We start from the raw sequence: 25,144 nt of genomic DNA on the forward strand, positions 1-25,144 counted from the left end.
TGAGAAAGCTCTGTGCAAAGAAGGTGCCACGCGAGCTCACTTTTGACCAAAAACAGCGACGAGATGATGATTCAGAGCAGTTTTTGAAGATGATCAAACGTAACAAACTCGAGTTTTTCCGTCGATATATGACAATGGATGAAACATGGCTACATCACTTCACTCCGAAGTCCAATCGACAGTCATCCGAGTGGAGTTATGTCGTCTGCATTTTGGGATGCGCATGGAACAATTTTCACCTTGAACCTTGAAAAAGGAAAGATCATCAACAGCGACTATTACATAGCGTTACTGAATCGCTTGAAGGACGAAATGGACGAAAAAGGGCCGCATTCGAATAAAAAGAAAGTGCTGCTTCGCCAAGGCAATGCACCGTGTCACAAGTCAGTGAAAACGGTGGCAAAAATCCATGAATTGGGCTTCGAATTGCTTCCTCATCCACCGTATTCTCCAGATCTGGTCCACAGCGACCATTTCCTGTTCTCAGATCTCAAAAGAATGCTCGCTGAGAAGAAATTTTCGTCGAAAGAAGAGGTGATCGCCGAAACTGAGGACTATTTTGAAGCAAAATAGAAATCGTGCTACATAAATGGTATCGAAAAGCTGGAGGGTCGTTATAATCGGTGTATCACCACTGAATCCCCACTTTTCAGTGTTTTTACCACTTAGTACACTTTTGAGGGGCTAAGGGTGGTGGATGCTGCCGACTATAACCAGTGGGAATATCAATATACAAATACAATACAACGAACTCCTCTACCTCGTCGTCGGTGTTGAATCTTTGGCCTCCGAGGGCCTTCTTTCAGTGGTCCAAACATATGGTAGTCACAGGGTGATAAATCCGGACTGTAGCACCTCTCTAATTTTGATAATGTATCGAGCGCGGTATGAGGGCGCGCGTTATCCTGGAAATTAATAACACTTCGTGCTGGAATGCTCCTCCGTTTCGAGCGATAAGCCGGTTTCGCGTATGTTTTCATAAGCTTAGGGTAGTATGCAGCATTAATGGTACGTTGGATGCGCAGGAAATCGACGTACAGCATGCCCCGCCGGTCCCAGAATACCGTACACAGGACCTTACCCTCGGACAAATTATGAAGATGATACTTCTCAAGTATTAGCTGGAAAATTAACTACATCTTTAACTTTAGACAAAAAAAAGATTTTGTTATATACTCATCAATCAACGGCAGGATTTGGTTTTGGACCTGGATTCTTCACTGGCACGAACAATGAGGTTTAATAATGGTCTAGAGGGTTTACTACCACTCATCATACTCCCACTGAATCTTTAATAAGATGCGATTGAAACTATGCCTTAGATAATATCGTTTAAATACTGCTATTAGGCTCTGATCTAATGAATGAAGAAGCAAAGTTGTCTTGGGAGGTAAAAATTGTATTTTAACTTTAAATTTAAGGTCTCCGAGTGTTCGGGCGCATTATCAATAAGAAAAAGTACTTTAAATGATAGTGACTTTTGACTAGTAAACTCCAGTTTCACCGTAAACCGGAGTGTAAATAGCCTCATCGCCATTTCAATGTTACACATATTATATATACGTCTTGTTGTGTCTTAAATAATGCAAGAACTACACTTTTCGAACACGTATAAATATTCTTTATAGATAACATCGTTGATGATACACAAACAAATGAATATCAAAGTCTAACACTGGCTGATAATTTTCATAGTTTCTAAGTTAACCTAATACAGTTCGTTTCAAATGTATTATCGGTGTGTTTCTGTACAGCGTATACGAAAACATAAGCAAGATGAGTGCGGTAACAAATCAACCAATGAATTTATTCTCCATGACGAGGATCGCAATGACATTGGGGCCCGGGTTAGGATTCCTGCTATACCTACACTCGACAACTTTAAACATGAGACCAGACATCGTCGATAGGTAGAATGATCATTTATTTATAACATTAATTTACTTTAACCATAATAATATATTAAAACACTTCATTATGAATACTTCCCATTGTACCAAAATGACGACAACGGGCAAGATTAATAATTTTTAAAAAATACTTCACAGTATTTCTTTACACGAAAAAAATACAGGGTTTGATTTGATTTTAATTTATTAATATAATAGGTCAATTAAAAAGTCCCCAGCCTGACACATAGATGGCGCTACTAGAATTAAATCCATATGTCTTTTTAGGCAGCCCTAACCTTCAAAAGATGCGTGTATAAATTCGACAGCTGTCGGATCATTAGTTTGTGTGTGTTTAACTTTTGTTATTGTGAAAAAAATGGATAAAAAGGAATTTCGCGTGTTGATAAAATATTGCTTTTTAAGTGAAAAAATACAGTTGAACCAAAAAGATGGTTTGTTTCCGGATACTGCCCCAGGAAAATCAAACAACAAGGATTGGCATGATAAGTTTAGACGTGGTGAAATGAGCACCGAAGACGGTAAACGCAGTAGATGCTCAAAAAAGGTTGTTAGTGACGAAAACATTAAAAAAATCCACAAAATGATTTTGGATGACCGTAAATTGAAATTGATCAGAATAACAGACACTCTAAAGATATCAACTGAACGTGTACATCATATCGTTCAGGAATATTTGGGTATGAGAAAGCTCTGTGCAAAGTAGGTGCCGTGCGAGCTCACTTTTGACCAAAAACAACGACGAGATGATGATTCAGAGCAGTGTTTGAAGATGATCAAGCGTAACAAACTCGAGTTTTTCCGTCGATATGTGACAATGGATGAAACATGGCTCCATCACTTCACTCCGAAATCCAATCGACAGTCATCCGAGTGGAGTTATGACGTCTGCATTTTGGGATGCGCATGGAACAATTTTCAGTGACTACCTTGAAAAAGGAAGGACTATCAAAGTAGGGCTAAAACATTCCTAATATATATGTGACGTCAGTGTTTTGTAACACTCGAGAGAGTACGATTACAAGCATTACTGATAAATTATTTCAATCTTTCTACGTTATAATTATGCATTCAAATACGCATTGATGGTATACGAATCCTCAATGTAAATATACGTTGATAAAAATTGCGAAAAAGTTGTTTACTTTCCTGCAGAAACATTTGCATGCAGAAACATTTGCAGATCCAACATCAGTGATTTATTTATATGTGAAGACTATTTTGATGTAAGTATTTACTACTTTTACTAGCAGTTTATAACCGTTGGAAACCATTGACTGGAAACAACTATCGGCTATTTAGTAACTGACTACTATTTACAATTCACTGTTTCAGTCGCTATTTCCGGTCTGACTGATTTTACTGCTTTTTACTATCGGCTATTTCACTCAACTATTTTCAGTTCCTATTTTGATCCGACTGATTTAACTATATATTACTATCGACTGTTTTAGTAGTGTACTTTCAATTACTATTCAAAAAACCAACGAGTTTCACTCGACTCATTTTTTTATATTTTAATTTCACTGAATTATCTTGAAAGTAATAAATAGCAATTATCTCTTTTATTTTATTTCCCAAAGAAACTTACGAGCGAAGAGGAACATGTACATCTTCGTCCCACTTATGGCATGGTTCAAAAAAAAACATTCGTAGGCATATGTTGGAATGAAATAGAAATAAATCAATTACTCTAAGTATATTATGTCATTGTTCCTTTTCGAATATTAACATACGATTAAATATATTTGGCATCATTATTCTATTCCTTTTTTCACACTACTACTTATCAATTTAATATTATTTAAAATTAATTGACCTGTACAGCACAGAGAATCTTCGTCTTTTCCACTCTCAAAGTTAGTATGTTTTCTGATGGAAATAATTATTACTGTTTTCAGTCACTAGTTTTTTTACTATCGACTGTTTTGCGACTATCTACTGTTTCGACTGTTTTCAGTCGATAGTTCCCAACGCTAGTAATAATATTTGTACGTATGAAGTTAGTATATGTTCGTACAAGATTTACAGTTCCTCAACAGTTCGTACAACAATATCAGGCAGACAGAAGAAAAAGTTAGAAATACTTTGATTAATTATACTTCACATGATGCATGATTGACTGAATCATGTGATTATATCAAGTTTGTTCGTAATAACTGATATTGAGCAGATAATTTAATATATTATGGCATATTTAAACAGAAATATTGTAAAAGTACAGACAGGATAATTTATTCAAAAAAAAAACGTAAAAAATAGCCTTAAAAGTAAAAAGACTGTAGAAATTAGTGCTATCACTACATAGTATAAAACAAAGTCGCCTTTTCTGTCCCTATATCCCTGTGCGCTTAAATCTTTAAAACTACGCAATGGATTTTGATGCGGTTTTTTTAAATAGATAGAGTGATTCAAGAGGAAGGTTTATATGTATAATACATGCATAATATACTAAGGCAACATTGCTAATTTTAGAGGTTTCTAACGTGATGTCGTAAATTAACCTATTTTTTTAGGCTTATTTAGCTATTAGCAAAAACGCTGCCTAACCCTACGAGTTAGATCAAATTAATGTACTACAGTATTGTACACCATAAAAAGGTCTACAAAAAAGTCCGCGATGGTATATGTTTATCTTTTAGGGATAACCCACATTAACCATTTTTATTGTTTACTTTTTACGTGAGAAAATGGCTTATTTACGAAGCTATTTTAAGCAATACGGCATTAATCCTTATCGAATTAAGTACCTTAAATACAGTGTGCAATTAATATAGATCAATATGGTTCCTTACAGCATGTAAATTAAACAAATATTTTCGGAGATATTACAAATTTAAAATTTGCGTTTAAAAATGTGTAATGTAATAAAAATTGTATGAATTTAGATATTCCAAAGATAGCAGGAAATCTTCATAGTAAGTATAGGGGAAGAGGAATTGTTTTACTCCAAATTTAATGCGTGCAGGCCAAGGGCAGTAATGAATGAACCAAAAATACCGGATCGATTTTAATCATGTTTTCATTGAGTGACATAGGCATATATATTTTATGCCCGTGCAAAGTCGGAGCGGGCCGCTATGTTTTTATATACAACGTTCATATTTTTTCTGTAGTGTATTTAATTTAGTATCAGCATTGCACCCGTGCGAAGCTGGGGCGGGTCGCTAGTTCATGATAAAAGACAGTTAAACATTATGAGGTCAACTTTTTTACATACTTTTAATGCAATACGTTACAAATGGTGACAATACTGGTACAATTGATATAGGTAAAGACCACAAGACCACAATTGAGCCAAGAAAAGGAGCATTAATTTAAATGGCACCAAATCTGTCTAATTTACATAAAAGGGAAACACATCCCTATCAAAATAAATAATATCCAAGTGTCATATGCTAGCACAATAAAATATTTTCAGAACGGAATATTGAGGAGTGCTCCATAGAAATTTGGAAATGGACACCATTGACCAGATCACTTAAAAGCTATCTCAGAATCATGAACAAATATTTCTTCACCATATCAATGTTGAAGCAGGGTAGAAAGCTGGTGTAGTGCAGAATTGGTGCAAAAGCAGAGCATAGTGCTAGTATCTATATTAATAATATTAGTGTAAACAAGTTGATGAAAACTAAGAGATTTTTGCTAAAAGTTATATTATTTTTTACGCAGTACTATTTATTGGTAGTTTGAGCTATAAAAACACTTTTTATAAAAAAATTAATAGCATGCAATGTTTTTTTAGCACCATTTTTTATGATTTTACTCTAGACCTCATCGTATTAAAGACACCTCCTATACAGAACTAAGGGACAACTATGATTTTATAATAGTGGGAGGGGGTAGCGCCGGAACTGTTCTGGCCAACAGGCTGTCCGAAAATCCTTCTTGGACGGTACTACTACTCGAATCCGGAGCGGACGAAATGAGTCTATCGGATCTTCCATTGCTGTTTCCGGCATTGCAAATGACACCACTCGATTGGCAATATAAGGTAAGTCCAATAGATATCACAGTTTAAATTGGTGTACAATTTTATTTACGTCCTTTTTTTTCCGGAATTCGAGGTTGTTTTGTTAGAAATGAATATAATTATGTTTAACACTATTATTCATTTCTGATTACCACTGATCCGGAGAGTATAACGTATATATAAATCCAATAGCGATCCTTCATGGTTAATTCATTCGGTTTGAACTTCTACCCCCGCATTTTGGTCCTGACAACGGAAACATCCCCCATGGCCTCTCGCTAGCAGTAGTTTTCCATTCTACTGTCATAAATAAAAGCTGTCTAGAGGCTTACTGCATACACTTTTCTTAAAGGCAATCAATGAAAATAAACTAATCGATAAAGAAAAAAACTTCGTTCTAACCAATAAAATGGGGAAACGAAGTAAGTATTGATACTAGTAAATATCAAGCTGTTGATGTAAAATGTAAAAGTTAGACTTCTTCGTTCATAATTTCGAATTTCGAATTTTTTCGAATCATTCTTTTCCTTTTGTTAAGACCGACAATTGGGATATGTTGGAGCAGCATTTCCGTAAGTATATGAGTGTTTGATGTACTTCAGTAACAAGATTCTTAACAATTAAGCAACGAAACTAACGAACTAATTTCGAAAATATAATTTTGGGCATTATATGATTAGCTTCTGAGTACACTGAATAACTCTATAATACTAATTTTTTTTGATAACATCTTCATTAGATAAGCCTAGCACAATCTTAATTATAAATTAATTTATTACTACATTTCATCTGTACTTGGATTAATTCACAAGCAGAAGGAGTGCAAGAAAATACATTAATATGTATTCCTCAAATATGAAATTATAATAACATAAGCTATTGTTTACACTAAAGGTATACACTTTATATAAGTTCGTATGGATTGTTCGCCTCAATCTTCTGATATCCTCCGCGTTGTCCAGTTAGTTGTATTGCTTCCACGTTAGTATGATTTAGTAATCTTCTTAAAATCGAAATCTCAGATAACTTCGCAAATCTATTTGATTTCTAGGTCAATCGTGCTTCAATCAATCAGTTCTTCGTTGGTTACGTAGCGACAGGCATTGGTAATTAATAGAAGAATTTTGTTTGACAGTGTTGAATGATTAGTTGATTTGAATTATTAGTGCAGTCCCATATTTGCACCCCATAGGGTCCCATAATTGCACCCCACCATCCGAATTGGCTTTATGATTGTCTGATAAATCAGTCTCTTTGATTTTAGATCAAGTTGAGAGTATCTTCCCACTAACCAGTATAGTTGTTTTATGTTGGTTCTAGTGTGTTTTGCTTTTTGTCTAATGTGATGCTTCCAATTTAATCTACCGTCAAGATGGATTCCAAGGTATTTAGCTGATTCTGCTTGAGGAATCGGGCATCCATTGAGTGATATAATTAAGTTGTTATTATTTCGTCTCAATGCAAAATTAACGTGGACAGATTTGGAGCTATTAAGTTGAATTTTCCAATCTTTCGTCCATTTGTCGATCTTGCTGACTGCCACTTGTACTTTTTCTACGGCCCTAGACAGAGATATATCGTTTGCCATAATAATTGTGTCGTCAGCAAAGGTTTAACGTAGTGTTTCTTTTGTTGTTGGGATGTCAACAGTGTAGAGCAAATACAGGAGAGCTCCTAAGATGCTCCTACGCGGTAACAATTTGCTGATCTTTATTAATCCCAAATGGTAAACCCGATCAAAAGCTTGTGAGACATCCAGGAATATTGCAGGGCACTATTTCTTTTCCTCAAACGCTTTTTCAATAGTCGGAGTTACTCTGTGCAATAACACTAAATGAAAAACTGTTTATGTAAAGAAATGTCAGAAGCATTAATTTTAATAGCTAGGTTGGGTTGTTTAACTGTTGTATATATTAATACTCTTTTAATTTTAGACAGAACCAGGTGAAAGATACTGTAAAGCTATGGTAGAAGGTAGATGTAACTGGCCGAGAGGCAAAGTATTAGGTGGTTCCTCGGTATTAAACGCCATGCTGTATGTGAGAGGCAACAAAAAGGACTATGATAGGTGCAACAATCTCGAACAATTACTACAACATTTATTAACGTTATGTTTGTTTGGTAGATGGGCAGAAATTGGCAACATTGGATGGAGCTACAACGAGGTACTTCCCTATTTTCTGAAATCTGAGGATATGAGAATACCTCAATATAAAAACGATATATACCACAGCACTGGTGGATATTTAAGTGTGGAACACTATAGGTGAGAGATATACGTAAGAGTTTCTGTTTCCCATTCTGTCTTTGAGTTTATATATATATATATATATATATATATATATATATATATATATATATAGTAGCAAAAACATGAGTAGGGTCTGTGAATTAGTTTTGCTGGTTTATATTGTATATTCAGACATAAAAACGTATATTATTTTGTAACATATTGTTATGTATTCCTGTATTTATCACTAGGTCTTTTAATATATCGAAGAGTAATTTCATAGGTGCGTTACTCAAATAAATCACGTCACATAGATAGGAATACTTGATAATAGGAAGGTTAATAGGAATTTTCCATTTAAAGACCCGTAATTATCTATATTGCAAAATAACAGCCAATTTAGATCGAACAACTCAATACATAGAAACACATACATTTCCTTACACCATTCATTTTTACCTATTTTTTTGAGCGTTTAAGTTACTACAAGTAACGAAATGTTCCGAAGAATGTTCAATAATACCAAGTTACCAATGAAAACGTAAGAATGCATACATTAGTCACAATAAATAGCGTTACAGATTACATCTTCTGAGTACATATTCATTGAATAAATATTTAATTTTTGTCGAAATTAACTCGACCAAAAAATAGCATAGAATTTATAGGATTGGGGTGCCATCTATGGACACACTCAAGAACAACAAAATATTATAGTATAGAAACTGTACAGAATACAAAAACCACGTACGTACTTCTCCGCGGAGATGGCGCTTCAAGCAACTTAAGCCACAACTGCGCCTTTTTGTAATAATTTTGCCGTTAAATATAACACGCATGACTGGAGTTAAAAAATTATTAATCGAGATAAAAAGAGGGCCAATGGCGAATCTGTGTTGGGATGATTTCAGTGTCTCTAGACCTATTTTTGCCGTTTTATGCACTCTACGCCACAGAGACTTCAGACCCCCGTTTAACTTCGAAAATAACGCGATTTATATATCGAAAGCTGATCGTTTTATAACAGCTAGTTGTAAGTAGCGTGGTATTCGTGGTTGCCTATAATTTTCATTCGCAGATATAACTCTCCCTTGGCCGATTGGTGGTTGGACGCTATCAAAGAGGCCGGTTATCCAGAACGGGATATCAACGGAGCTTCCCAATCTGGGTTTATGCTGTCCCAAGGTACCTTACGAGATGGTCTGCGATGTAGTACCGCCAAAGCTTTCATCAGGTATGGATGGTTTACGAAATGTTGATGATATTTAATGAAGCTGATGATTTTCTTAGACCGGTGCATAATAGATCCAATTTACATGTAAGCTTACACTCCAACGTTGAGAAAGTCTTGATAAATAAAAAGAACGAAGCGTACGGAGTTGAGTTTAAAAAATTCGGCATCAAAAAGACTGTTTATAACGACCGAGAAGTAATTTTGAGTGCTGGTGCTTTAGGATCTCCTCACCTTCTAATGCTCTGTAAGTTTTTGCCGGTTTACTTATAATTATCATCAGCGTCATCCCTTACTTTTCATATTATTCATGTCATGTATGTGCAGCAATCAACCCTATTGGTCTTGGATCAAAATCAATTATATCTGGAGGTTTGCATCCAAACAATCCCTGAAATTCCGCGTCTGTACGACGTTCTTTGACTTGAACGTTGAAATCAGCACATTTGAATTGTTGAAACTACGTTTTATATGTTCTTACGGTTTGAGCACGCAAACGATCAATTGCCAATCGGTTACAAAAACCGGAAAGTAATTTCAGGTACATTAGATATGTTAAAAATTAATTAATGTATTTTAAACATTACCTTGTTCAAATAAATTCTTTGTTAAAAGCAATGGAAATCTACGTACTGTATTTTTTATTATTAGAACTCTTAGAACGTCAACAATCTGCCCGTGGGCAATAATTATTATTATATGATTTCCGTTATACAATATAACCATCCTAACATGTAGAAGATCATTTCAGTAACTGATCTGCTGTACAACTTATAATGTAAATCTTATTTTGGATACTATTCTAACTTATTTTAAAGTCTTTCGAACTTATTCTAAAGACTATTCTAACTTATATTAGAGATTATTAAATCTCACTCTATGTGTCTATTAATCAGTTCGTATGGTAGTTTGCGTTTGAGCCTACGCACGTCATTGTCATCGTGCACATTTAACTGTTTGGCGAGTGCATTGGGATGCACTAATAGTCTTTCAGAGTACTTCGCACTAGTACTTCCAATCATACTCGTTATGGGTTCTAAATGGACCGCATGATATACTTTTTGACTTACTGTTGAAATACCAATAAATATATAAGTAAAAGTTCGAACTGCTATTGCTGCTGAAAAAAAAATCAATTTCCTTAATGTATTCAACAACAACAACCAAGTTGGCCAATTTATAAAAAAGGAGAATTTAAGAAGCCTATGATAATATAAAAACTATATTGTAGAAGGTCTGGTCGCATTTTACAATTGTAATTAATAATTAAAAAGATAACTGACAATGTGTCGAACAGCATGTTGTTTATAATGATTTTCAAGCATCTTATATCCAAATTGATTGAGAGACAGAAAGGTTAACAAATTAAAAGCATCGAATGGGAAATAATATATCACCATACAGTCCAAATATTTCTCCATGTGATTTTTTGTTATAAACCTTATTTTAGAAGAGGTCAAAAGTGATATGTTTCTTTTTACATTCAATAACAAACATTTTTATTGCGGTAACACGTTCGCTATTGTTTTAATAGAATGCATTTGAAATGCTCAACTCTACTGAATTTTGGATCAGCAATAATTGCCTAAGCAGTTAGCTTTATTTATTGTTTTTCAAAATTACTATAAATATCAATATATTAGATGTGCTAAAAAGTAATTCATAAATTCTAAATTGTAGCTTGTTGCAGTAAATATTTACTTGCGTTACAACTAGGAAATAACCACTATAAAAAATATAAAATGAGCATCTTATCTGCAATTAAAAACTATATTGCAAAAAGTCCGACAATAATATTTAAAAGGCAAATTAACAGTTTTTTGTTCAACATATGTTTCATATCCAACTGGGACCTTCTATGTATAGAAAGAATAATGTTAAAACGCCAAAAAGCTGTGATAAAAAAAATTTATTCAATATATCATGTTCATCCGAATTGTAATAAATATTTTGCATAGCATTTTGAATTAATTTTGACTAATTCAAAATAAAAGGGCTAACAAATGTTGTAGTTTTAAGCAAATATAAAATCTTTTAAAAGTCATCAAGAGTGTTGTAGGAGGAGGTTTTAGAAGTGAATGTAGTTAAAAAAAAGAATAGACAGTTGAAGAATGGGAAGTTAAATCATATCTGAAACAAGCATCGAAAATAAAAAAGGTCGCTATATACAGAAACAAATCAAAATCATCTTGCAACATGACCGACACTTACAAGTCACATGTAAAATTGGCGATTCTTACATGGAAAGACTTAAATACCATTTTCTTTTCTAAATCCCATTCTAAATGTGTATCATATTTATAAAAAAAACTAGCGACCCGCCCCGGCTTCGCACGGGTGCAATGCTGATACTAAATTAAATACACTACAGAAAAAATATGAACGTTGTATATAAAAACATAGCGGCCCGCTCCGACTTTGCACGGGCATAAAATATATATGCCTATGTCACTCAATGAAAACATGATTAAAATCGATCCAGTATTTTTGGTTCATTCATTACTGCCCTTGGCCTGCACGCATTAAATTTGGAGTAAAACAATTCCTCTTCCCCTATACTTACTATGAAGATTTCCTACTATCTTTGGAATATCTAAATTCATACAATTTTTATTACATTACACATTTTTAAACGCAAATTTTAAATTTGTAATATCTCCGAAAATATTTGTTTAATTTACATGCTGTAAGGAACCATATTGATCTATATTAATTGCACACTGTATTTAAGGTACAGGTAATTCGATAAGGATTAATGCCGTATTGCTTAAAATAGCTTCGTAAATAAGCCATTTTCTCACGTAAAAAGTAAACAATAAAAATGGTTAATGTGGGTTATCCCTAAAAGATAAACATATACCATCGCTGACTTTTTTTGTAGACCTTTTTATGGTGTACAATAATGTAGTACATTAATTTGATCTAACTCGTAGGGTTAGGCAGCGTTTTTGCTAATTGCTAAATAAGCCTAAAAAAATAGGTTAATTTACGACATCACGTTAGAAACCTCTAAAATTAGCAATGTTGCCTTAGTATATTATGTATAATACATATAAACCTTCCTCTTGAATCACTCTATCTATTGAAAAAAACCGCATCAAAATCCGTTGCGTAGTTTTAAAGATTTAAGCGCACATAGGGATATAGGGACAGAAAAGGCGACTTTGTTTTATACTATGTAGTGATAACCAAAAATTAATCCATGTAAGTCATTTGTTGTGTAATTCGTGATAATTAATTGTATTCTTTTGCAACCACAAAAATATATATAGAACATATGTTGTTATCATGGCATTATACAACGCTACCATTTTAATTGCATATAACTTTGCTCAAAGAAAAGATAAGTAAGTTTGGTTTTCATAAAAAGTTTATTTGGTTTTTATATTTTTTATCGTTATGATTGAAAAATAATATCGGCTAAATTCAACAAGAAAATTTCTTTCCAATCATGTCTTGGTACCGTTCAGCAGTAACACTGTCACCTTGGCCATTTTCAAAAAAATAGGAACTAATGATGTTTCCAGCATGAATACCACACCATACAGTTGTTTTTAGTGGATACAATGATGTTTCATGAATTAATTGAGGATTCTGTGTTCCCCAAAACCGACTGTTCTGTTTATTGATGTGGCCGCTGAGAAGAAACTGGGCTTCATCAATAATGAGTATTAATTTAGGCGAAACATCTTTAATTTCACCAGACTCTCGGTAGCAATATTTGGACTAATTGAATTTTGTACGGGGACATTTTCAAATCAGTTTTCAAAAACCTTAAATTGCGTGTAGAAATGTGTAATTGGGAACCACATTTTCAGCGTTACAAGGCGTCCGTTGTCTTAAAGAACGAGGCCTGTCTGCTGTCGTATCGCACTATGGAACTTCTGCTCATTCTTGTGGTGTCTATTTATCCATAATAAAATTTGGACTTCTACACAACACAATGGTTAAAGCGAAACTGAAAAAAAAAATGGTAGCGGGACTTTTGCCCCACCTATTATCATCCAAAATGTGTTCTTAGTATAATTTTTCTTTTAAAAATATATATTTTCACCATCTGATAAAATAAGCTGCTTTATTTCTATATAGGACAATAACTATCATTATATATAGCCAAAGATATTGTATTTGCAACATTCCTCACTTATTTTTAACACATTAATTTTTTGTAGCTGGTGTAGGACCAAATGACCACTTGGCCAGCGTTGGAATAAAAACAATTGTTAATTCGCCGGGGGTTGGGATGAACCTCCAGGACCACGTGGCTATGGGCGGTGCCTCGTACTTATTCGAACCCGGAACCGCATACAAGAATCAAACCTGCAGCTTCAGTCTGCCGAAGGTCTTTACCACAGAGACAGTGAACGAATTTGCCCGAAATCACTCGGGACCCATTTACTGGTTGCCCCTCTGTGAGGTAGTTGAACACAATAATATTAACGTTGAAAAAAAAAAGTTTCGCCCGAGCAGGGACTTGAACCCTGGACCCTTGGATTAAAAGTCCAATGCTCTACCGACTGAGCTACCCGGGCCTTATATAATAATTTTTACAGTCGGCTATTGAATGGAAACAGCAATTTAGATATATAGTTTCGAACATTTCAGATCATGGGTTTTTTAACGACAAAGTACGGAAACCAAGACGACGACTGGCCGGATATTCAAGTTTTCTTGGCATCGTTCAGCGACAGCTCGGACGGAGGCTTGTTCAGTAAAAAAACGGTCGGAATGACAGACGAGGTATATACGGCGCTTTACGAAGAAAACTTGTACAAAGAAACTTTTTCGGTAAATAATAACTTTAATATATATAGTGATAATAATGCATGGATGATTTATTAGACAATTAAAAATATAATTTACTAACATTTTATTTATATTTAACTAGCGACCCGCCCCGGCTTCGCACGGGTGCAATGCTGATACTAAATTAGATACACTACAGAAAAAATATGAACGTTGTATATAAAAACATAGCAGCCCGCTCCGACTTTGCACGGGCATAAAATATATATGCCTATGTCACTCAATGAAAACATGATTAAAATCGATCCAGTATTTTTGGTTCATTCATTACTGCCCTTGGCCTGCACGCATTAAATTTGGAGTAAAACAATTCCTCTTCCCCTATACTTACTATGAAGATTTCCTGCTATCTTTGGAATATCTAAATTCATACAATTTTTATTACATTACACATTTTTAAACGCAAATTTTAAATTTGTAATATCTCCGAAAATATTTGTTTAATTTACATGCTGTAAGGAACCATATTGATCTATATTAATTGCACACTGTATTTAAGGTACTTAATTCGATAAGGATTAATGCCGTATTGCTTAAAATAGCTTCGTAAATAAGCCATTTTCTCACGTAAAAAGTAAACAATAAAAATGGTTAATGTGGGTTATCCCTAAAAGATAAACATATACCATCGCGGACTTTTTTGTAGACCTTTTTATGGTGTACAATACTGTAGTACATTAATTTGATCTAACTCGTAGGGTTAGGCAGCGTTTTTGCTAATTGCTAAATAAGCCTAAAAAATAGGTTAATTTACGACATCACGTTAGAAACCTCTAAAATTAGCAATGTTGCCTTAGTATATTATGCATGTATTATACATATAAACCTTCCTCTTGAATCACTCTATCTATTGAAAAAAACCGTATCAAAATCCGTTGCGTAGTTTTAAATATTTAAGCGCACATAGGGATATAGGGACAGAAAAAGCGACTTTGTTTTATACTATGTAGTGATATATATGTTAGCGCATTCACCATACAGTCCTGATTTAGTTACAAGCGATTATATCTTTTTTTATAGCTTCTTTATACAAAGATTAACAATATATTAACAATGTTTATCTTATATGAAGAGTTTTCAATGCGTTGTGAATATGAATAAATCTGTTATTCTGTAGACTCCTTCATTTTCTAAATCTATTTCATTTTTGGCATTGTGTAATTGAAGAAATCCAAAAACCAGAACCAAATACAAAAAGACATGAAAATGACCTTTAGAAAAAACGAATAAATCAGCAGAAATGTCTGTAACGATAATAAATTAATATTCTTAATGTCTTTAATGAATCTAACAAGTTCTTAACTTCTTATTATTGAGTTAAAATGAAGTTGAAGTAAAGTGAGTGTATATTTTATTCCTACGTCAATCAAAATATTAATAAACAACAATAATTACATACAACTCAAGCTCATTTTAGGTTTACACTCTATTAATGAGACCTCATAGCCGTGGACGATTACTTTTAAAGGACAATAAGCCAGAGTCAAAGTTATTGATATATCCTAACTATTTCTCGGATCCTGATGATGTGAAAGTACTGGTAAGTAATTCCTTTTTAAGATTCTACCATTTTTCTTAAGAATATTTATTGTGTGCAAGAAGAAGTGTGAGATTTGGCAAAATAATAAAATTATAGAAGAAAAATAAAAGCACCCAAAGAAAAGAAATCGCATGAACTTATTAATTCGGCTATCGGTCCACAAGTTTTTTAGCAATATGTTTGTACAGATTAGTCGATGAACAAGGCGGCGCTGCCAGCTTTACCTTTTCTACTGTAGATTCTCTGTCAAACATATATTGAGTTTCTTTTTGTACTTTTTAAAATCTAGCTGCGTGAAAATAATATTATCCTGTGACTATTTCCTGTTTGTAAAGCTCAATAAATGGTTTTGAAGGACGACTGATATAGGAATTTAGGTTGAACGAAGAGGTTATCACCTAACAAACGCCTGGTTTGAGAGTCTTGAGGAAACCTCATTATTTAAAAGGATAATATTATGAAAAATAAAACGGTTTTTGGGTAAAAAATATCTTTCATTCAAAAAGCCACTGATCGTATCACTGCCCGCGCATAAGACTTTAATATAGACGAAATATTTTTTGTACTAACAACAATAAAATGCTGCAGCTTTGTCGAAAGTTGTATGCCGGATAAGAAGAAGACGACATATGCGAAATTCTGAACACGATTAAATTAGATTAAAAACATTAAAAAGAAGAAGACTTATACTTAGCTTTCTCTGTCATTCAGACTCGTAATACAAATAATAAGGAGTAAGGGTTTTAGACTTTTTTTAGAGGATTATTATTGCCTAAAAAGTTATAGCAAAAGAAACGATTCCAGACAAATATTTCTTTGCTCTATTTGCACAAATTATTCGTTCTTTTCATGTTTATCTCTCATCTTTTCTGGGTCTATATACCGTATATTCGCTAATATTATTTCTAAAGACTATGACATCTGTTGAAAGGGCGTTTCCAAGAAAGGTCGGTCTATACTCTCTTGATAGCCTTGGGATATGTGCTTGCGTTATGTACATGTTTCTCTTTCTTAATTATTAAATTCGCCTCAAAATAATCAATAAACAGATAGCAAACAATGAAGTTTTGGAAGAAAACTAAGCGAATAATTATGCATTCTAAAGAAGGCAGATAAAACTATTAAAAAATCCAGAAGTTGTCGAAGTTTGCACAAAATAAAATTACGTTTGCATCGTCACCTAATTGAAAAAATATCTAAAAGATGACAAAAACAATATTTTTTTTAATAAGGCGATGTTTTCTCCAGACCTACGACTTTCTTCTGGTCGTTAGAATAATATTTCATAATATAATAAAGAACGATATATGGATATACGAACATTCTTGTAACATCCGTCATTAAACACTGACCTCATTGGCTATAGTATTCTCTGCTTACATTTTATCAAATAAATTGACGATTTTGATTCCAATTTGAAAACATAGTCCTACCAATAAAACAGACAAATTCTGTTTGTAAAAACGTAAAATTCGTTAAAAACTCGGAGTGGATTTTCGCTTCTCATTTTACTCTAGTTAAAAAGAAACAGAATTCAGAAAGAGTAAAGTATTTACATAGTTCTTTGAAAAATTAGTGAATTAGTCCGTTTTTATAAATCTATTAATCTTGTTTCATTGGTCAAACACAATATGAATGTGACTTGATTACTGTCATCATCCCCATTACAAATTTTTGTCATTATTTGTATTTAATAAGATTAATAAGAAGTGAAATTCAATCAAAATAAAATTTCGGTGCTTTTTAGGTTGAAGGTGCCAAGCTGATTCACAAAGTAATGGTGGAGTCTCCAGCCATGCGCAAATACAAAGTACGCTTCAGCCGATTAAAGATTCCCGGATGTCACCACTTGGATCTGCTCTCAGATGAGTACTGGACTTGTCTGGCATATCACTACACCCTGACTATCTATCATCCGGTTGGTACAGCCAAGATGGGGCCTGACAGCGATCCGATGGCTGTGGTGGATCCTCGGTTAAAAGTCAGAGGTACCGCACGATTAGCTAATAAAATGTCTCCAATATTGCAGGTAGTACAGAGAATAGACAATATAATATGAACACCATGCAATATAACACGTGGTCTGAAAGTCCCGGACTTAATACATAGATGGCGTTAGCCTTCAAATGAGAGCTGTTAAAATTTCATGATATTCCACTCACAAACTTATGAGTTATTGTGCTAAGAGTGATACTACTTTTGTTGATCAAAATTGATTTGGATTAAAACAAATTTCGTGTTTTAATTTTAGTACTTGTTTCTTGATGGGAAAAATACCATTTAAGCAAAGCTATGGCTTGATTGACTATTATAAGGACTCTGCTCTATCGGAAACAACAATAAAACGTTGCTTCGTTGACTTCAAACGTGGTCGTAGCGTCACCGATGATGCAGAACACAGTTGAAGCCCAAAAGAAGTGGTAACACCAGAAAACATACATAAAAAAATCCACAAAATCGTCTTGAATGATCGAAAAACGAAGTTGCGTGAGTTAGCTAACATCGTAAATATATTAAAAGGACGTGTTGGTTTTATATTGCATGAGCATTTGATTATGAGAAAGCTCTGATCAAAGTAGGTGCCGCGTTTGATCACTGTTGACCAAAAACAAGAACGTGTTGATGATTCTGTGTCAGTGTTGGGCCATGTTTAAACGTACCAAACCAGAATTCTTGCATTGATATGTGACAATGGATGAAAATTGGATCCATCACTTTACTCCGGAAACAAAACCATCACCATGTGAGTGGACAGCAACTGGTGACAGGTTTGATGCAAAATATAAATCATTCTACAACAGTGGTATTGAAATGTTAAAACGGCATTGGAATAATTGTGTTGCTCTTGCTATTCATATTATTTTGTACATCCCTGTATGTACAATTACGTTAATTCTTTATAACTTTCACCGATTGCTTTAATATGTAGTGAGACGCGAACATTTGAAATGTTTCATTGGTCAGAACTAAAATAATTAACTACAAGGTCGCGAAAATATCCAATTTAAATAGACTAATGAAACAAACGCTCATCAACATTTCTTTCAAACATTTACGCAATAACATTTAACATTATAACATGCATATAATTAAACATGTAGTTTAATACGAATAGTGACCAGAAATACAAGAAAAATTAAGCATAGTAATTATAACTAGTAATCGCCCTGGCCACAATTTATAAAGTTAATCATGTTTCTTTCATAACAGAGTAAAGAGAATAATTTTAAATTGATATGTTATGTTACTAACATTTGTTTTCACAAATTCAAAATAATATCACAAATATATTTTATATATAAGATTAGTTAAAGTAATAAACGTCTGTATAGTAAAACGTATTAAAATATATGTAAACTACCTAAAGAATGAACGAATTTATTAACGAAATGGTATTTAAATAAACCCAATATCCATTAAGTCTCGATAAACACAAAGCGTTAATAATTTTAAATTAGTACACCACTGCAAATTATAACAAAACAAATTATAATAAAAGTATCGTAATTAAGATCATTTTCAGAATATTAAATAGTGAATATTAATGAATTCACAATTATGAAATACATATTGGACGAATTGTTTTTACAATGAACTATTTGTTGCGTCTTTACATGTAAAGACGCATTTGATTATATGATTTACACGTCGATGGGTAATAGTTCTTTCTACAATGGGTAAGATAGTTCCGATGTCCTCGACGTAATTAGTTGTAACGTTTGACATGTAGAAAAAGTTAGGTTAAGTTAGTATATAAGCGGAAAGACAGTAACAGGGGTGTGCAACTGCAATGGTAAGTAGTGGGGCAAAGTTTCGCTTAGTCCAATCATTGGCGGCGCTGACAACGCGAATTTGATTGGTTAGTTTAAAATAGTTATGTAGAAACCTGTAAGGAAAATACTTTGCTTTGATTGGTCTGTCATTTCCCCTGATTATTTTGTGACTTCACATTTATTGGCCAATAGTATTTAAATAAAAATCAAATTTAAATTTTAAAATTAATTTATTAAAATAAAATCCTATACAAATATACATAAGTGTAAATAATATAAATATATATAAACAAAAAGCAAAAAAAAACAATTATGAACTCTATTCTAGGTAAAATTAAAATATCTATAATTCTTCTATAACGCCTTCCCATATTTGTTTAGTGCCATCAATTTTATGGGATCTATTAGAGTTCTAACTTATCTTGATATATTGAAGGTAAACTTTAAATCCTTTCCTGTTGATATTGCATTAACTTCATTAAACCAAAAATACAATCACACCTCAGAATAACTTAAAATTTTGTCTTGAAAATCATTATGGATTGGACAGTCGAAACACTAAAAATTTATGTGTTTTTTAAAAATATTTAGATTTTAGAGTATTTAATCTGTGGAACTACTTAATATAGAATATAGACAAATATTGCATGTTGTCTCTTTTTCAGAAGTTTTGTTAAATAGCCTGAAATAAGACTAAAATACAATATTAGACTTTTGTTTTCCTCAGAGCAAAATTCTCTGGAACTGAAAATATAGACTCAACTGGTGATTTAACAACATCAAGTGGTACTAGATCTCCCGTTAAAAAAGAATATAAGTTATCTAACATGTTCATCTTCTTCACAATTTTCTCCGGGAGAATGATGTGAAAAAATTGAAATGATGAGCCCTTTTAAAAATTTCTCGAACATACTAAGGGGAAGGATGCTGTTTCTACCTCTATGACCTCTAATAGATCCAACAAAAATCTTTAAGCAATCTTGGTTAAGATTTGTTAAACAAATGTAGTTATTTGTAAATTTAGACAAAATAGATTTCTTTAAGTTAATAAATCCCCTAAAAGTAGCAATTAAATTTTTAATTGATGGCACCATAACAAATATTTTCTTAACAAGGCAATCAAATTTAAATATATAATTCCTCTACTATAAAATGATTGAACACTGATTGTTCTAAAAAGTTAAAGTATTGCAAATATTTTAGGGATATTTTATAATTAAAAGTAGTATTTATTACTACTAATTATCCAGTTATATTAATTACCTTCTTGTAAGACTTCTTTATGTAGAGACATCACACTGACAACATACGCACAACTTGGTAGATTAATTGAATTTTATTACTACTAACATCTTCATAAGTTTTGAATTTCTGTAAACAAACAATATATAAACAGACATGTAGTAGATAGACAATTTTATATATACCTGATAAAACCAATGATGGATATGCATTTACCCAAATACCTGTTCGTGAAGGAAGGATAATTCTAAATTTTTCACTAATATGTCCATAACAAACACCATGACGTTGATATATTTGCATTGTGGTTTATACAGGTAACTTACTACTATTTACTTGATCAACCCATTTTTGGAAAGGAGCGAGATCATTCTTTGGGAAACGATGTCTAATTTCCGTAGTAGAATTTTACCCCGGTACACTACATCTTTTACTACACTGACGTATTGTCATGAATTTTATATTATTACCCCATAATAATTAATGTAAAACAGAAAATATGCACAACGTAAAACGAAAATTTCGTGATCTAAACAAAAACCATAACCTACAAACAACAAACATAAAAATGGACGCCCATAGAAAATGCTGATTTCACACAATTTGATCGACCAATCACATTTCATGTTAGTGGCGGCACCTGGAATTTAAACTGCCAATCACAATTTGCGATCGCAGCGCTACAGTTGATTGAACTAAACAAAGCATTTCCCCAAGGTCGCCTATACCGTGAAATTTCTATTTTTTCTATGGACAGTAAGCATTGTAAGATAAAACAAGAATGTAATCGTTTAAAGTAACACATTTAGTTTGTACAAATTAAAATAAGTGAATAAAGTTCATAAATAGTTCAAAACATAGTTTAATATTTGGTGAACCGAAATCGCGGGTTAATCGCCCCAACACTATTGACTTCTTGACTTAGGTATATAAAGAAAGTAATTGAATAATAATAATAGGTACAAAAAATAAACTGTCATATAGTTATATATTTAATTGCATCAATCATTAATTATAACAACATACTATTAATCTGCATATTTTCATTACTTCACTTATACTAAAACTATTAAACTAAAACTACTACTACGAAAACGTATATCGATAAACAATAAATGGCATAAAATAAATTAATTTTACCTCTTAATACACAAATTAATGTGCTAATGAAATGGATTGGTAGTTAGTACCAATAAAATGTACAGAAATTCTTCTAACGTATCAACGTTTTCTCTAGGGGGATTAATATATCGTTGGGTTGATTTTTAATGGTTTGTTGGAAGTAAAAAAGCACAATACGACCTAGGTAAGCAGTTCCTCTTGTATAAGGCATCCCAAAATGTTCACAATAATTAAATAGACCTCAGCCACCTCACGTAATTTCATTCTTCGATTGTATAATATCATCGCATAGATTTTATCGACGACTTCTGGATAATAGATGGCAGTTGTGGGCAGTACTGACGCATTTACAGTTGAAATGACGAAAACAGCTGCATTGCTATTCTGTCGGATGCAATCTGATAAAAAAAACTTCCACATTTTTGTACAAAATTCACTCACTCCTAATATACATCCAGATATAACATTTGGCTGTTATATTACACAGGTATCCAATAAATTAACACTAATAAGCTAGCTGTTTTTATCTTTATTGGCTACGTCTTTAATGTGCATTAATTTTAAGATTATAAGTTCACTCTACCTCATAACTTAACCTTCTGAATAAGCCAACATCTAGATGCCGGATAACATCAACGTTGATGTGTTGATGGAGCCTTTGTTCATGTCTTTGGGCATACCCCTTGATAACGTTATGGAGAGTTTCTATCTTCAGGTCCTAACACACGTCATTAAGAATGTACTAATACCGTTTTTTACTTCTTTGTTAGCCTCAATCAAAGTGACAGGATTTCGTTTTTTGGTTTAGCCTTATAGAGATTTTTGTTTCAGATTTTTTGTAATTATTTTGTACAAAACTTCGAATGCTGCTCTACGCAGTTAACATATTTTGGTGTCTGATTTTCCAATATTTGACAATTAGATGTAATATGTCTGCCAGTACGGACATCTTGGCTCTCTAGTAAAATGCTTTTGTATATGCCCAAATGCTTGACACATTTTGTATTGCGGGATTAATTAATTTTGATAAATCTGGGACATTTTCTACCGTACAGACCAGTACTTGCGGTATCTTCATCATTAGTAAATGCTAATAAAACGTATTTAATAATTTATTTTATTTTCACGACAATTTATCACACAGGTGTCAAGAACTTGCGAGTGGTAGATTGCAGCATCATGCCCTATATAATAACAGGCAATACCAACGCCCCAGTAATAATGGTGGCTGAGAAGGCGGCGGATTTAATAAAAGAGGATTGGGGCGCGTATATGCTACTGGGGATGGCGAAATATTCAACGAGTAAAGAAGTAAACTGTAAAACCCCTCGTCTTCTAAATCAATTCATGTTGCAGATTCACCAGAGAACAATAAAGTCAATATCACCAATAATGAAAGCGAAGGCACTACACCTGAACGAATGCAGAAGATGTCACGTGATAACAAAAATATGGATTATTGGTAGATATAATTTGACGTATATACTACTTAGGCTATATTCTAAGATGTTGATGATTATTTCAAAATAAAGAATATGTTATTTTTTTGTGTTTATTCTATAATTAAAAAAAAAAAGTAATAAATTATATACAAAGACACAAAAAAGTTGGTGCTACCCTACGACTGCAACATAGCGGAACAGACAAAGTTCTTATAATGATTCAAGATCAGCGAAAACTTATCCAGGAGATACCGCAGGCTCGCCGCGAACATCCCTCAGTATTCATCTTGATAACAGGCACTGCCGACAGCAAGGAGATGAACCTCTAACTATTACTGAATTCATAGTAAACGAAATCAATTTCGGAAGTCTTTAAAAAACCTAGAGAGCCAGCGAAGAAGCTTTATCATCGACAAACACAAGAATTTCAGGCGCAATATCTACCACAAGCACCCCCCTCCTACATCCGTAACAGATAGAATATAACCAACCTGACAGGAAATCTTAATATAACGTATAAATACGAAACTCATATCGACATAGACAGGCAAGTTATAATGAAACGTGCAGTTCCATAAACGACAGTAAAACAAGGACGTGCGGCGGGTTGCTTATATGCATTCGAAACCAGCTTGACGTCTTTCAGACGACAGTAAATAAGCGCATAAGGCATGGATTATTAATAAATTATTCTACTTTTGTTGCACTAATTTTATAAATTTCTACGGAACATTGGAATATAAATGTTAAATAACATGAAGACAGGATATGTTTGAAGATTATAGTAAACTAGCGACCCGCCCCGGCTTCGCACGGGTGCAATGCTGATACTAAATTAAATACACTACAGAAAAAATATGAACGTTGTATATAAAAACATAGCGGCCCGCTCCGACTTTGCACGGGCATAAAATATATATGCCTATGTCACTCAATGAAAACATGATTAAAATCGATCCAGTATTTTTGGTTCATTCATTACTGCCCTTGGCCTGCACGCATTAAATTTGGAGTAAAACAATTCCTCTTCCCCTATACTTACTATGAAGATTTCCTGCTATCTTTGGAATATCTAAATTCATACAATTTTTATTACATTACACATTTTTAAACGCAAATTTTAAATTTGTAATATCTCCGAAAATATTTGTTTAATTTACATGCTGTAAGGAACCATATTGATCTATATTAATTGCACACTGTATTTAAGGTACTTAATTCGATAAGGATTAATGCCGTATTGCTTAAAATAGCTTCGTAAATAAGCCATTTTCTCACGTAAAAAGTAAACAATAAAAATGGTTAATGTGGGTTATCATTAAAAGATAAACATATACCATCGCGGACTTTTTTGTAGACCTTTTTATGGTGTACAATACTGTAGTACATTAATTTGATCTAACTCGTAGGGTTAGGCAGAGTTCTTGCTAATTGCTAAATAAGCCTAAAAAAATAGGTTAATTTACGACATCACGTTAGAAACCTCTAAAATTAGCAATGTTGCCTTAGTATATTATGCATGTATTATACATATAAACCTTCCTCTTGAATCACCCTATCTATTGAAAAAAACCGCATCAAAATCCGTTGCGTAGTTTTAAAGATTTAAGCGCACATAGGGATATAGGGACAGAAAAGGCGACTTTTTTTAACACTATGTAGTGATGTAAGAATGAAAAATTGTTATGGTTGGTATAAACCGGAGGATTCGGGGCAGAATTTCGTAGGAAAATTGAAAATTCGCATGAGCAGAACTGAATTCGGCGAACATTCGTGATGAATTGGTTTCAAAATTGGTTCAAAGTCGAAGTGCGCATGCACTTTGCTTAGTTCCAGTGTTCGCCACAATGACTTTCAGCGCTTGGCGACGAA

The 25,144-nt window shown here is 33.2% G+C and overlaps 3 protein-coding genes and 1 non-coding gene across 4 annotated transcripts in view; 1 reads left to right on the forward strand and 3 right to left on the reverse strand.

The window, feature by feature from the left end:
• The window catches only part of LOC143193783 (solute carrier family 2, facilitated glucose transporter member 8), a 241,696-nt gene that overhangs the window by 204,630 nt on the left and 11,922 nt on the right, over window positions 1-25,144 (reverse strand). The window lies entirely within an intron of this gene.
• The window catches only part of Flo2 (flotillin-2), a 374,194-nt gene that overhangs the window by 95,877 nt on the left and 253,173 nt on the right, over window positions 1-25,144 (reverse strand). The gene's annotated exons all lie outside the window — the stretch shown is intronic.
• LOC143193770 (glucose dehydrogenase [FAD, quinone]) lies at window positions 1,692-23,373 on the forward strand. The gene is made up of 12 exons (XM_076400134.1): window positions 1,692-1,910; window positions 5,685-5,907; window positions 7,821-7,954; window positions 8,012-8,152; window positions 9,195-9,350; window positions 9,407-9,594; window positions 13,520-13,764; window positions 13,953-14,135; window positions 15,571-15,693; window positions 17,441-17,681; window positions 22,975-23,133; window positions 23,187-23,373. The coding sequence occupies exons 1-12, from the start codon at window positions 1,777-1,779 to the stop codon at window positions 23,294-23,296; spliced, it is 2,037 nt and encodes a 678-aa protein (XP_076256249.1). The 5' UTR covers window positions 1,692-1,776; the 3' UTR covers window positions 23,297-23,373.
• On the reverse strand, window positions 13,807-13,879 carry TRNAK-UUU (transfer RNA lysine (anticodon UUU)). Its single transcript has one exon. It is a non-coding gene; the product is annotated as a tRNA-Lys (tRNA).

This window comes from Rhynchophorus ferrugineus, unplaced genomic scaffold (assembly GCF_030347505.1).
Source record: "Rhynchophorus ferrugineus isolate W39M unplaced genomic scaffold, kcgeb_rfMv2 rfM3, whole genome shotgun sequence".
Taxonomy (NCBI): domain Eukaryota; kingdom Metazoa; phylum Arthropoda; class Insecta; order Coleoptera; family Curculionidae; genus Rhynchophorus; species Rhynchophorus ferrugineus.